The 13,892-nt window shown below is 48.1% G+C and overlaps 1 protein-coding gene across 8 annotated transcripts in view; it reads right to left on the bottom strand.

Annotated features, from left to right (window-relative positions):
- The window catches only part of CALN1 (calneuron 1), a 166,560-nt gene that overhangs the window by 114,491 nt on the left and 38,177 nt on the right, over window positions 1-13,892 (bottom strand). For all 8 annotated transcript variants that reach the window (XM_083805808.1, XM_083805807.1, XM_083805803.1 and 5 more), the window contains one exon: window positions 11,520-11,644. In XM_083805808.1, the coding sequence (XP_083661934.1) occupies window positions 11,520-11,644 (125 nt within the window). The remainder of the gene's footprint in view (window positions 1-11,519; window positions 11,645-13,892) is intronic.

The following is a 13,892-nucleotide window of genomic DNA, read 5'->3' on the forward strand; positions in this document are numbered from 1 at the left end:
TCAAAAACCATATTTGCACAGGTGAGTCTGGGACACACTGCATATCCTAACACCCAGAGGTACTCACTCGATGCCCGCAGCCCGCACAGCCCAGAACAGCGCTACCCCTGGTGCTTTACAGGGGAAAGCTGAGCCCATCGTACATCCACCTTCCCAAGCGGAGAGGCAAGGAGAGAACATTGTTTCAGCAATATCCTACAGCTCTCTATTTTCTCACTTTTCCTTCTGCAACACTGAAATCAAATTTACAAAGCAGTGACAAGCAACATTTAAGTGTTTGTGATGGACATTTCATCCAGCAGACACTGGGAAACATGGTTTCACACTCCAGAGGCAGAAATGACTGTGTCCCTGCAAAGGCCAATTTACTCCTTATGTGCAAACATGAAGAACTGCTGAGAAAAAAATGCTTCAAATCTTTTTTACCTTCAGGAAGTAATAGCAATTACCATCAGTTACACAGACATATTTCTTTCCCCTCCCCATCCAAACCTATTCACAAAATCTCATGCCCTGGATTAGATTTAGTTGAAAGAAAAGTAATGAGATTTGTTTCCTAGAGAATTAAATAGGAATTGCTCAACAGAATAATCCTAAAATACAAAATACTGCCTCATCCCACATGCTACTAATAGGTTTGTGTTCTAATGACTTATTTAGAAAGAGGGACTTTTCTTAAATGACATCCTAATGATGTGCATTCAAGAACATGAGAGTATCTTTTCACTACCAAGGCTTTGTTTTTTTTTTTTTTTATTTTTGTTACAGAATTCTTAAAAAAATAAAGGAAACATTTGACAAAGGTTTTGTGCTGCTCTGCAGTAACTGAAAATTGAAAATACTAAATGTCAGCATCTCTGAAAGTTGTATTTCTTGCTCTTGCTTATCTCATGGTAGCTCCTGCAGAAGGTTGCAGGGCTGCTGCGGTGTCTGAGATCCAGGAAGGATGCGGCGTGGGACTGAGCAACTCCCTACCTGTCAAAGCTATTCAAATTCCAGACATCTTTGATCCTATCTACTTTTCCCTCTGTTCAGTGGTGCCAGGACTTTGCATACCAGGTCCCATGGACATCGTGGACTGCAATTTTGTGCCAGGACTAATTTAGGGCATAGCCTACTTCATGCAATGCTCACATAGATCCTGCTGGTCCTGGCAGCACTGCCCAACCCTTCTCTTTCAGTCCTCTTGCCCAGACCCAGTGCTTGTCAGTCATTCAGTGTGGATGGGAACTGGAGACCATGGCAGCCACCATCCTCTACAAACGCACGTGGTGCAAGGACCATGGTGCCCCCGGCTCAGCCCCTGCTGCTGCTCTGGCAGCGCAGGACCCACATGTAGCAGCATCACCCAGGGATAAGGTTCGTGCAGGACCTTCAGCTAACCTCAGTCTGCAAAACCCCCACAATTTTAACTCATTTCCTTCAAAGAGTGAATAATCTGAGCCAGATTGGCATCAGCCTTAGAACTGCAGTGATTTCAGCCCGTGCATCCACCACTGCAGTGGCTGCTCTGGCACTGAGGGCTCACAAAGCATTTTATGAACTACCCATCTCTGCTTGGCTCTGGAGGGCTTTGCTGCACACCCTGTGCTCCTGGAAACATCCTCAGCATCCAGTGTCAGAGCAGAGAAGTGAAGGTGGCTGAGATCTCGCTCCACCTGCATGGCCTTTGCTACTGAAGCTCACCAGGGTCCTGCATCCACCTCCTCCAGGCACCACGGTCGCCCTGCGAGATTGACACTCTTCATTTTCCAAGGCAGGCAGGAATTAAGACTGACTTCAAAGGGTTTGTGCTGATCCTCTTTGATGTCACCAAAGCCGGTCAAGCCTAAGAAAGCCGTGCTCCCCCGCGGGGCTCCTGCTCCTTCCCCCAGAACCCAGCTGGCTGGTGACCGCAGTGCTGGGTCCTACAAAAGCTGTCAGCGGCTGCATGGGGTGCTGGCCGCCTGCTCATTTTGCTGAGGGAAGAGCAGATCCAGCTCTGGATGCGCACACACACAAACACACACACACACACACACACACACACACATCACCTGCCCCTCCTGCCTTCCCCTGCTCTGAATTTTCGGGAAACTGCCCAGTGCAAATCTGGGGAGAGAGGGGGAAGAAACAAACAGCCCTCGCTTCCTTTCCCTGACATTTGCACCTTTCTCTCCTCTCAAACTGGGCTGAGATGATCTCAGGACCCACAGTCAGGCAACAGAAACCCAGAAAAAAGAAAAAAAAAAACCACAAAACTTCCAGCAGCAGCAGCTTCCCCCCATGGCAGCCAGAGAGCCAGAGGAATAGGGCTGGGGGACAGCTAGGGCTGTGTAACTCCTGGTGTCAGTTCAGTCTGCCACTCATCTGGACTTGCACCTCACCGAGTGACTTCGCGCTCTGCCAAGCCACTGGCCTGCTCCTCAGGAAGATAAATGCAGCTTCTCGTAAGCAGGGCAAGAGGATGGGGGCCGCAGCAGGTGAGGGCAGGGATGCTGCCTGGTACCACCACGCAGGTGCCCCAGCAGCAGAACCAGGGGTGGAATTGCTCACCTTGACATGGTATTGCTTTGAGCTGCATTTGAAATAAATACATCTCCATCTGTTTATTTCAAGCCAGCATGTGCAAAAGAGCCAGGTGAAATACTCTCTGGATCATTGAGTTTTTCTCCCTGCTACTCTTAGTGTTATGGCAAGTCAGCATTCCCCTGTGCCAGTGCCCCCCGATTACCAAAACGCGCAGCTGTGACCACAGGCACCAGAACATAGGGAATGGGGCTCAAAGCAAAGCCAATGCTCACAGTGAGCAAGAGCCACGGATGGTGTTTGATCAGAGGTCTTGCAGCACCCGAAGCAGCGGCAGACACATCGCTCTCCTCTCCCTACGTGAGTACCACTGCTGCTAGGTAAACTGAGGCACAAAACATCAGCTATGGCCAAAGCATCCCAGTGAAGAACTAGAAATAGATGTCTGTCAGTCCAGGTATCTAACTTCTAAAGCTCATTATTTAGTGGGCAAACCTACTTTTGAATGTCCCTCTCCAGAAAGCACTTGCACGCAGTGCAGAACAGACGCTTTTTGCAGACATTCGTGGTTTGGTGAGGTGGCCGCCTCCGCTGAGGCAAGGGAATTGATTCAAGATTTGCTTGCAGTTTGCTACGACTTGATTAAATGTAACATGCTCAAAGACACAGTGAACCAACACAGCCAGGCTGAAATATCAACCTCTGCAAATTAAAGGGGCACCTGATACTCTACAGCCTCATGCCACAGAAAGGGCACATGGACCACGTGCAGATCATCACGTTAACCTCCAAATCCTTAAGTATCACGGTAATTGAAGGAGGAACACATGAAGCCTCACTATAAGACACGGTCTGTGTGAGCAGAGACCCAGCAGTGCTCACGAGATCCTCAGGTCCAGCATTTCCCTTGGCTCTGTCCTGCACTTGGCACCATCAGCACCAGCGCTCAGGTCGGTGCTGCGGGGATTCACCGGCACGCTGAGCCATTCGTCTTCCAAATCAACCTCACGGCACCTTGTCTGGTCCCTCATAGAGCCACGCATCAGCCCCTGAGTCCAGCGCTGATAAGGAAGGCCCAGAAAATGAAATAAACACTGAGCCACAGACAAGATGTTTAATGCAGCATAAAGCCAGGACAGAGGCTGGGTTCGTGCCTCTGTGCAGTTACTTTTATGAGCCATTTCCTCCTGTTTAATTTGCAGATGGGGACCAATTGCTTTGACTCTCCAGAGCTTCTGCGGCTTCCGCAGATCTGAGGTTTCCCCGTGCTCAGGAAGAAGCCAGACAGTCAAGATGCTCAGACGCTCAGGTCAATAAAGCATCATCATCACTCCCATTTCCATGATGGAAAAGCCATTCCCAGAGAGCTTCAACCAGAAAGCTCTGCTCATGTAGCACTGCCAGCCCTATTCAGTCCCAAAAGCCACCGAGATGAACCAGAAAGAAGAGCTGGCGCAGGAAGGAGAGGTGAGTGTCTGATGGGGTGTGCAGACAGGGCACAGCTGGCAAACAGGGAGAAGATGGTATTTGTTTTCCTTTTCTTCCTGGTCCCATCTATGTGACATCCCCGCAGAGGTCTGGGATGCCATGACCCTACCCTGGTCCCCGTCCTCCCATTGACAGCTAGAAGCCACTGCCTAGGGAGTACGTTTCTGAAACAATATGCTAACAGGTAAGGATAAGATCCCTGAGTCCACAAAACAACACTTACTGATACAAAAGTGACTTGCCAAAGCCAGGAGTTTAAGGCAAAGGAGTGAAGGAACCTGAAAAATTAATGATCTGGCTGAGAAGCCTGCATGAAAAATTAAAAAATCCATATTAAAATTTGTATAAACGTGTCAGAGCAAGATTTAAATGCATTTTAAAGCATGCTTAGCTCTGGATCTGAATCTGCTCTGTTTCCGTGGCCCGGGGCAACGCAGGCAGTGAACGTTTTCTTACTGCATCGAGGGGCCCGCGCGCACGTGAGCACAAACGTCTGAGGCAGCCTGAGCAGCGCCAGCCCGGCACAAGCCGCAGGAGCCAAACCAGCAGATTTGGAAGCGGATGGATGAAGATGCAGCCTGCAGCCCCCTTCCCAAAACATCTTCATCCAGCTTAAAGAGACTCCTCTGCTACAATAAACCAGAAACCCCCGAGTCCAAACCAAGCGTATCTGAGTCTCCGCCACTAATAACTTGCTCGCCAGCCGGTTCCTATAACTATGTCAGCATAGTTGGAGTTCAAACAATCTCTTTAATTGTTGTCCAGATGGCGTCCCTGTAATTCTAATTTGTTGGCAGCCAACCTCGTTTTATTTATACTCCCTTGCTTTAAGGACTCTTCCCTTGGAGATAATGCTGATGCCTGGTCCTGTATTTTGGGGGCAGGGTGACCAGGTGGAACATCTCCCCTTTTGGCCACATGGTCCTGGTGTCCCAGGCAGAGGGGACGTGGGATGGGGACAACAGAGCCTCTGCAAGCCGTTCCCAAAAGGTACACCCAAAACACTTTTGTCCCACCGGGTAATCCACCTGCCAAGGTACTGGCACCCTGGGTAGGGCTTGGGCTGTAAAGTGTTGGAGAAATACTTCCTGTTCTGGAGTTTTGCCCTAGTCCATAGCTTTCTGCCACCTCCCTGCTGAAGATTTCGGTCTTGCTGAGGTGCTGGAGAAAACTCAGTTTGCTGGCTGCAAGCCCTGACGGTCCCTAAGGCAATGCAGCAGGTAAAACCCACAAGAGAGGTTCTTCTGTGAAACCCAGAGCCAGACCTCCCTGGGCTCAGCCACTCTGGGTGTCCAAGCACCCTGCTGGCTGCTTGGGGTGGGAACTGCCACTCATTTTAGCTGAAGAAACTTTCCTTGAGTCCAGGTAGGAGAGGTCGGTGACTCTGGGCCTGGCTGGATAGACACCTGTCTGTCTGGGACATGCACGACGTGCTGCCACGTTCTGCAAAGTGGGGGAAAAAACTTCACAAGGGCAGCACAGGGGAACTCTTGTGCACCACCCACCCGTTATGGGTATAAATCTGTCCTTTTGTGAACTCCCTTGAAGCTCACCAAGGGTAAGCCAGCACACAGCCTGGGGCATTTACTCCATCAGCAGCTCTGCTCCTCCTCTGGACACACACAGTCTGGAGCAAATATGCACCTTGCAGTGAAACAATACTATGCAGAATATTAATACTGCACCAGTTTTTATGATTTTTTAAATGCAGGCTGCTTCATACCTGAAACTACTGAGTCCCAGAGAAACCCCACACTGTAACTAAAATACATAACTGGAAAACCAGCAGAAGGAGCTCAGCAGAAGTCAGAGATAAAGCTGCTTCTGTCCACAGAAGAATCTGCATAGTGATGCTGCAGTTTTATATTCAGAGACACGAAACACTATTAAAGCCCAATATAAACCATAAATTATTCCATTTCCAGCCATGATCACTCACAACGGAGACACTGTGGGTAAGCCTCTTTTTTAAAACAGAACTCCACGAAAGAGAAAATAAGCTTTATACAGTTTCATCCACTTAATTAACAGGCTGCTCGCAGAGCTTACACCGAAGCAGGGTCTCAGAGAACCTGTACCCATGTGCAAATCCATGGCTTATAGCGCATCACAGCGTGGCTCCCCCTCACTACTTCCCCTATGCCAGCGTAGTCCTTGCATCTCCAGCCTCACTACCAGTATGCTCATCCCCCCTATTCCTCTCTTTCCGCTCTCCCAAGTGGTTTTTTTCCATGGGCAAAAAGCCGAGCAGAGCAGACGCAGCCTTGTTGCCGCTACATGAGTCAGTCAAGTGACTAATGCCTCTCCCTTTGGGTTTCCCTCCTCGAGCACACTGCTGCTCCCAACCACCGCTGATCTCACCTGGGACACCAAAGCTGATCAGTGCCCCTCTGCCACACGGCAGCCAGCTGGCTGCCAGGCTGGAGGGGCCCTGGCTGCCCCTCTACCTCCTGTGCCCAGCAGTGGGATTGAAATCCCTGCTCGCAAACAGGCAGCCCTGGAAAAAATCGACAGCTGGAGAGAGATATGACGAGTTGGAGGGCAGGCTGGACTCTCCAGCACGCATGAGACTGTTTGCTGAGCTGTCCTGAAAACATGGGAGTGAAAGAGGATCTGGATCAGCCACAGTCATCGTGGCTTATGGGGTTTCTACTAAACAACCCTCAAGTGAGACCAGAAGGTAACAGCGCTCTGCAGCATCAGGGTCCCTCTCTTTCCAGGACTTGTATCATCCAAGGACCATCATATCAGACATCACAAGAGGGTAAACACTCCTGGTTTTGGCCTTATTTTCAGCTGCAGTGGCAACGCGTGACTGTTTTGCCTGGTGTGCCACCAGCCCTGTGACCGCCCACCTCGCTGTGCTGCTGGGACTCCAGAAACAGCTGCAGCCCCAGCACACCTTCAGCCACTTGTCATTGCCTGCCTTATTGGCATGCGGGAGCCAACTGCTAATTTAAAATCCATATGGGCATCATTTAGCCGTGCCCTTTAATTATTTCAAGAGCCGTTTTCCAATGTACTCTGCAGCCACTCTCTGTTGACTTACTACACAGAAGCCCAGGAAACAGCGACCCAGTTGAGACCTTCTGCAGGTGGCAGAACAGGGGTGCAGGAAAGAGGCAGAAACCAGGTAAAGCACACCCTGCGATGTGGTGTATAAACTATAATGATATCAAAGTCCCTAGATTCTTGCCTTGAAGCTTACTGCACCCCAGGCTCATGAAGTTTTGTCCCCACCTCATGGGACGCTCTGCCGACATTTTAGATCTCCAGTTTAGACAGGCAAAGCCATGCACTGGCATTTCCACTCGGGGTGTCAACCTTAAGGACTGCATCAGGCTGGTCAGCCTGACGTCTACAACCAAAAAAAAAAAAAAATTTCCCAACCTAGGAAAAGCCTTGAAGGTACCACAGACCCCACCTGGGGTGGTTCCTACATGGTCTAAGGCACCAGATGCCAATAATTTCCCTGCTGCCACACAGCAAGGTTCCTTTCTGCATGGGCACTGCTGATTTCAGAAAAATCTGGGTCATGCAAGGATTTGTCATGATGTCTTTCTGGACAAATAGCTGCTGCTGTGGTCCACATTTGGGTTTCCTCTGCAAAGTGCTCTGACTATAATGCATTTCACAGACACTTTCTGCAAAGACTACTTATAATGCATGTGCCTTCCTTCAGGTGATATTTGTCAGATTCCTACTATGGAAATGTTTTTACCTCCTGACAATACCCTTTAGATAGTGCCTATGGAGGTGGATGACTCAAGCTTGACATGATGATTTCCATCCACCATTTTTTATTAAAAATACTCCTAGCAGTTTGCAACATGAAGACAGAAGCTGGACTTAAAAGGAATGTGGAAACCACAGAGTATGCACAAACTGCCACAATTTTATGTCAACCAACAAGAGCCCGAAAAGCTACATGCAAAACAGTTCCTCCCAGCCCTAATTTGTAATCTCCTGCCCAGAAATCACTAAGCATACGGCAATAATATTCATCTGAGATCCCACCACACTCCATGGTCCCTGAGAGACAGGTTATGGATGGCCTGCCACTTTCAACTTCGTCATTTACTTGGTGTTACAAAGTTAAGTATCGCCTAATATAGCTTTCTGTGAGTTAATTCCCTTTGTGACGGTGACAGCTTCTAAAAACCCTCACGCTACTACAGCACTGCAAATAGCAAACACCGCTGCTAGGAATAGACAAGCCATCAGCAGAGTGACCTGCCATCTCTCCAGCTTCTTTCTTCGCTGCCAGCATAGTATTTAAAGCAGGATGGAAAAAAACAGAGCAGAGTTGAAGCCGACAGATGGCTGATGCAAGTTGGGAAAGTTTTCATGGTAGGAAAACAACCAGTGGGAGAAGCAGCAGAGCAGCACCCTAGGCACACGGCTCTCAACTGCGAGTGTTCAACCAAAAAACCTGGGCTCCTTCCCCATTACGTTGCTCGAGGTCAGAAATCTTTTTCATTTTATGATCTCCATACTATCCTTCATGCCTCGCCTGCAGGCTGCAAACACGTGGCATTTGTCGGTATGCATTGCAGGGACGCGCAGCGGCAGCAACGCTGTGTCCCGGCTGGGCTGTGCAGCACCTTTGCCCTGTAGCAGCCCAAAGCTCACGCTTGCAGAAATCCTTCATAAAGCAAACAGCGCTGAGATGTGCAACGCTAGATGCGAAAAAAAAAAAAAGAAGGCTGGAAAAAAAAATGACACTTGTTGGAGCCTCAAGTGCACAGGAGCATAATATAAAGATTCCTATTGACTTCCCCAGGAACAGCGTCAAACCTTTAATGCTTTAATGCGTGTGCCTGGAATTTGTCAATAGGCTGGGACTCCCTTGGGATCAAAATCTCATTGAAAAAGAAACCACAGGGAATTTGGCACCTCTTTCCCAGCCTATGTGATTAAATGCAAATATGTTATTGGCATAGAGCTATCACAGCTTAATATATCCACAAAGCTCCCATACAGTGACATTAACTTCTCAAGGAAGAACATTTTGTTACTCACCCTGAGATAATTCATGCTCAAAGACAGGAAGGCTATTTCTGTTTTGGGGTTGGACAGTGAGCAGTTCTACCTTCAGCACAGCTGGGCACTAATCTAGTACTAGTGACAAATCCCAGTAAGATAGTGACTGCCAACCTAATATTACATATGATTTCCAGTGGTTCGGCTGTGCTCTGCTAGCTAGCACACAGAAAAACATCTCCAGGATCTTATGCTGCTCTGGCTTTAGCGGATGTGAATCAATTCAGTGCCACTTCTGCATTCACAGGTGGAAAAAAATGGCCTGAGGTTGAGCTCTTCTCTGCTAAGCTAAGAACTGGGGCATATCTTCGTGGCAAAGATACAAAGCCCTTGAAAATAGGTGTTTGTAAAGCAAAAGGCTGTCAGAAAAAATATAACTAAATTCTAACAAGGAGCCTGTGCTTAACAGCCAGAGAATAAACGGATGATTAGTTAAAGAGCTCTAACCATTCTCCTGAAGAACGAGGGGGATACTCTTTGTGAGCAGACATGAATAAAATCTGCTGCTCTCCAATTCAATAGCACAGTTATAATAGGGCACAGACCAAATTAAATGGATGCAGCACTCGCATTAGCAGCGACTTGGTCACTGCTTTCTCAAAAGACAGCTCCTCTATGCCTAATTCACTTCATTTGCCGTTAATTAACGGCGATGACCCACAGTGTCTCGCGTGCTGGTTGCTCCTCAGGGAAGGCAGGTTCCCACACCGCTGCTCCCACCCTGGAGCTGCCAGTGGGATGGTGATGATGAGCCGGCTGCTGAGGCTTGCAAACCACCCAACATGGCTTGAGGAGACAGCAGAGAGACATAGGAAGGATGGGAATGGGGCTGAGCTTCTGTGTGTGACCTTTCTTCCCACATCCAGCCACAGACCATTTCTGTGCAAACAGAAAAAATCAAAGAGGAGTTTCCCTCTCACAACAGGATCACCACAAGTGTGGGCTACAGCCCTGATGCCACTTGAATCAACTCTTGACATCTGTCTACAAATCTCAAAGGCAGTTATAGCAGAAGTGCTCTAATCAGGTAGGCATAGCAGAGAAACTTTTGTTCTCTGAATTTAAAATAAAGCACAAGACCTTGCCCAATGTCCTCCTGTCTGTGTGCAGCCAACCCCTCTCATCCTGAACAGGGACAACAACTAAGCTTCACCTTGCAACACAATTTGTTATCTATAGGATACACAGAAGCAGAGCCAGTTCACTTCTGTTAGAAAACTCAAACCTTCAAGCAAAGCTCCAGTAACCTGGAAGAAGTGCCCAGAAGATGTCTCTGCAACCCTTGTTTGCCTGGGGTCCCAGCTTGGCTGCACTCAAAGTGGTTTCTCACATGACTCATCTCACCTGAACTGCTTCCTGCACATACACGTTGGGAAGAACAGAGACAGTGACAAATACTCAGAGCATTCTGTTTCTACATCAGATAAGTTAATACAAAGTTTGCAAAACCAAAGCTGAAGGTTCAGCATTGAAAAAGCTTGAAAACTGAAGTCTGATTCACCAAGTGCAGGTGAAATGGGGGAGGGAAGGCAGAAATGCTGGCTTTCTGTTTTGCCAAAACGCCTCCAACCTGTCCTGGAAGGGCCGTTTCCACCTTGCACCATTCCCTTGCTCATCTACTCATCAAGTTCTCCACCGAGAATACTGGCTATGATCGTGGCTTGTACCAAATGTCCACTGGGAACCAAACCAAGAGCTTCGAATTGTTCCACAGCCCTCAAAGACCAGCTGTCCACAACATTAACTTTTGCTTAGAAATGACCCTAGTGAGCCACAAATTGTCTAGAATAGGAGACCTTCCCGCCACGAACCAGACTGGGAGTCTACCTGGCCTCACATCCCGTCTGCAGGGCAGAAGGGACAAGCAACCACCAGCTTCCAGAGGGAAAATTGTGGAGATCCTACATGCAGCAGATGTGGATGACTTTCCTGATAGCCTTTGCCAGTCTGAGGCTGGTCCGTGCTCCAAATCACTGACCTGGAAAGGGGAATTTTAAATCTCTTTCCAGCTTCCTAGGCCACAAGCCACCTCTGTGCACCTTGTTACACCGCGAAACAGAGAGAAGCCTCCCTTTTGAAAGGGCACAAAGCAAATGAGAAGACTTGCTCAGGAAGAGATTCAGCTCTGCAGGTTCCTGGGGAAAGGCTGAAGACATCTTAATAGAAACACATTAGTTCCACTTTTTCTCTTACCAATTTTGCCAATAAAAAGCAGCCTTACTCTTTCAAAAGCTGCTTTATTTCTAGGCAGAAGGACAAAGTCAAAGTTTAAAAACAGCCCCCAGCTCCGAACATAACTGTGGTTGGGGACTGTTTTTTGTCCCAGGTCTGCTGAGCCATCTCACTTCCCACTTGCCTTTTGCTCCTTGCTTCAAGGGGAGAGCACCTTTCAGGTTATTGCATGGCAATGCTACTGAGAAGGTGGAAACAAGCCTTTCCAGTTCTGAGCCCCCCTGGAAAAATGCAATGACATGGCTCACCATCCAGTTCCTCCACAGAGATATTTGCTAGCTGTTCACTGTCGCTGCCGGCGGAGAGCGATCGGTTCAGGTAGTTGCCTTTGTATAACAAGCCAGCTGTTACATGGTGGAATGGCATCTTCTCCCTGGGCACAAGAGAAAAGGGACGAGAAAGGCTTATTTTAATTATTTCTCATTGCTTCCTCCGAACAGTGCAATAGCTTGCCTTGAAAGAGCAGCCGAACCAAAGTCTTTGGAATTCTACACCAGGGAATGTGCACCGAAGTTGGGTGCATGACTGATGGATTGCAGATTTTATTTAGGTCTGAAACAGGAGCTAAACAATCAGGGGGGAAAAATCAGCAGCTTCTTTATGCAGGGCAATTGTTAGCAGAGACTGAGCAGTGGTGCCTTAGGAAAATATGAGTCTCTAACAGTCATATTGCAGCTTTCAGCAGAGAGATATAGTATTTGATAATAATTATATAGTGCGTAGGGGCCTATACTGACATGCAATTAAAAAGCCACAGGCTCCAGCAGCATCACTTCCAGAGCCATGAAGGGTCTGGACACCAGCATCCGACCCCGCTCTGGAGCGCTGGGACCCCTTGGATGGATCAACCCCTGAGCAAGACACACGTTGCAGCAGTGCCTCTGATCCAGACTTCAGTGGCCCTTCCTGAAAGAAGAAAATTCACATTCGAGCGGGGCCCAACAAAGAACATTTTCATCTCACAAATATGACAGCTAAGAAAAAATACTGCTCGTTGGGAGACTGTAGCAGGAAAGTGTTTGCAAACTTAGCAGGTATAAACACCGCAGCCTAGTGAAGGGCAGCCATCTGCACAGACAAAAGTGGAAATTACTGTCAGCAGCACTTACACATTGATTTAGGATACACAAGAAAGAGGCAAGTTTGCCAAAGTCAATTGAAATATTAAGAGGAAGATTTGTCATACCCTTGGCTGGTTTCAATCAGCGCAGCCCCATCATGGGCCTATTGCATTTTATACCGTAGGGTTCCTGCAGCTCTAAATCAGAGAAGCCAACAGAGCCACCCAGGCACCACCAGGGGTCTGGCTGTGGGTCTCCACTGAGGCTGGAGCGTGGCCAGGCCATCCTGGGCTGCACGGTTCGGGGCAGACCACAAATATATGCTTACATGGCAGCTTTGGCAGAGCACACTCCTTCACACCTGCGGGGGCTGTGGCCCCTTCAGAAACAAGCTCCAAGGACATCCGCACTCCAGCCATGCCAGGACACCAGGTTTCTTGGCCATAAAGAGGTAAGTACCACCTACTGCAGCACTCCCCAGCCAACACTACAATTACAAAGATGATCTGGCTCTTCCACAGCCTTATGTTCCCACCACAGTCAATAAAACAGATATATATATATATACACATCTAATATATACACACACATCTACGTACCGCTTCTGCAACAAATGACTTGTTGCTTCACTGAGTTAGTAAAAGCTTTAATAGACTCACCAAGAGCAAACTAACCTCGAGACAGCGGAGAGGGAAGAAAAGCCATGAGGTTTCTTTCACATTGCTTAGCACGTCCCTAGAATCTCTCTCACAGTAATTATGTAAATAAATCCTAATCGTAATTTTAAGTATTTTTATTTGGGAGCCAGTTTCTTCAGCAGCACATTAGAAACCGTAAACAAGGTTTTCTTTTTCATTAAGCATATCTGTAATTTCCCAGCACTTGCCAATTAATGTATTTCATTCTGATAGTTGCTCACTCTGACATATTGCTCTGCACAAAGACAGGGATTTTTCCTTCCCACAGAACGACATGCGGCCGATGTCAGCTTTGGTGTTGCTCTGGATCCCAACAAGCAGGGCTGGAGAGACACTTCCAGCACTTTGCGCCACCCTCATTACCTTCCAGCCCCACCATAAAGCATTCAGACAGAAATCGATCCAGGCTTTTTCTCCATAATCACAAGCCCGATGTAAAAGCAATTACACTGCTTTTCAAAACCCTACCAAATTAAAGAGAGATTTAAATCTATCGCCTGCGGCAGACCAGGCGGAGCTGCGTGCAATGAGCCCATGGGCTGCGGCCGGCTGCGATGCAGCGGCAACACCGGCACCCACGTGGGACTCACCCATGGCCAGAGGAAGGGCACGGCATGCATTTCAGGGCACTAAAGCATTCCTGAAATTCCTTTTGCTTCTATAAGCATTAAAAAAACCAACAACAACAACAACAACAAACAACAAAACAACCAAAAAAAACCACGACAATGCATCCTCCCTGAGGGCTGAAGTGCTTAAAAGCAGCCCCCACCTGGGATCCAGTAATGCATTTTAATACCGTGTGGGACCCATGATATCCCAGAGTGAGAAATTTTGGATTTAATTCAACCACCTAGGTATA

Source organism: Anser anser (assembly GCF_964211835.1).
Source record: "Anser anser genome assembly, chromosome: 20".
NCBI classification, from domain to species: Eukaryota; Metazoa; Chordata; class Aves; order Anseriformes; family Anatidae; genus Anser; species Anser anser.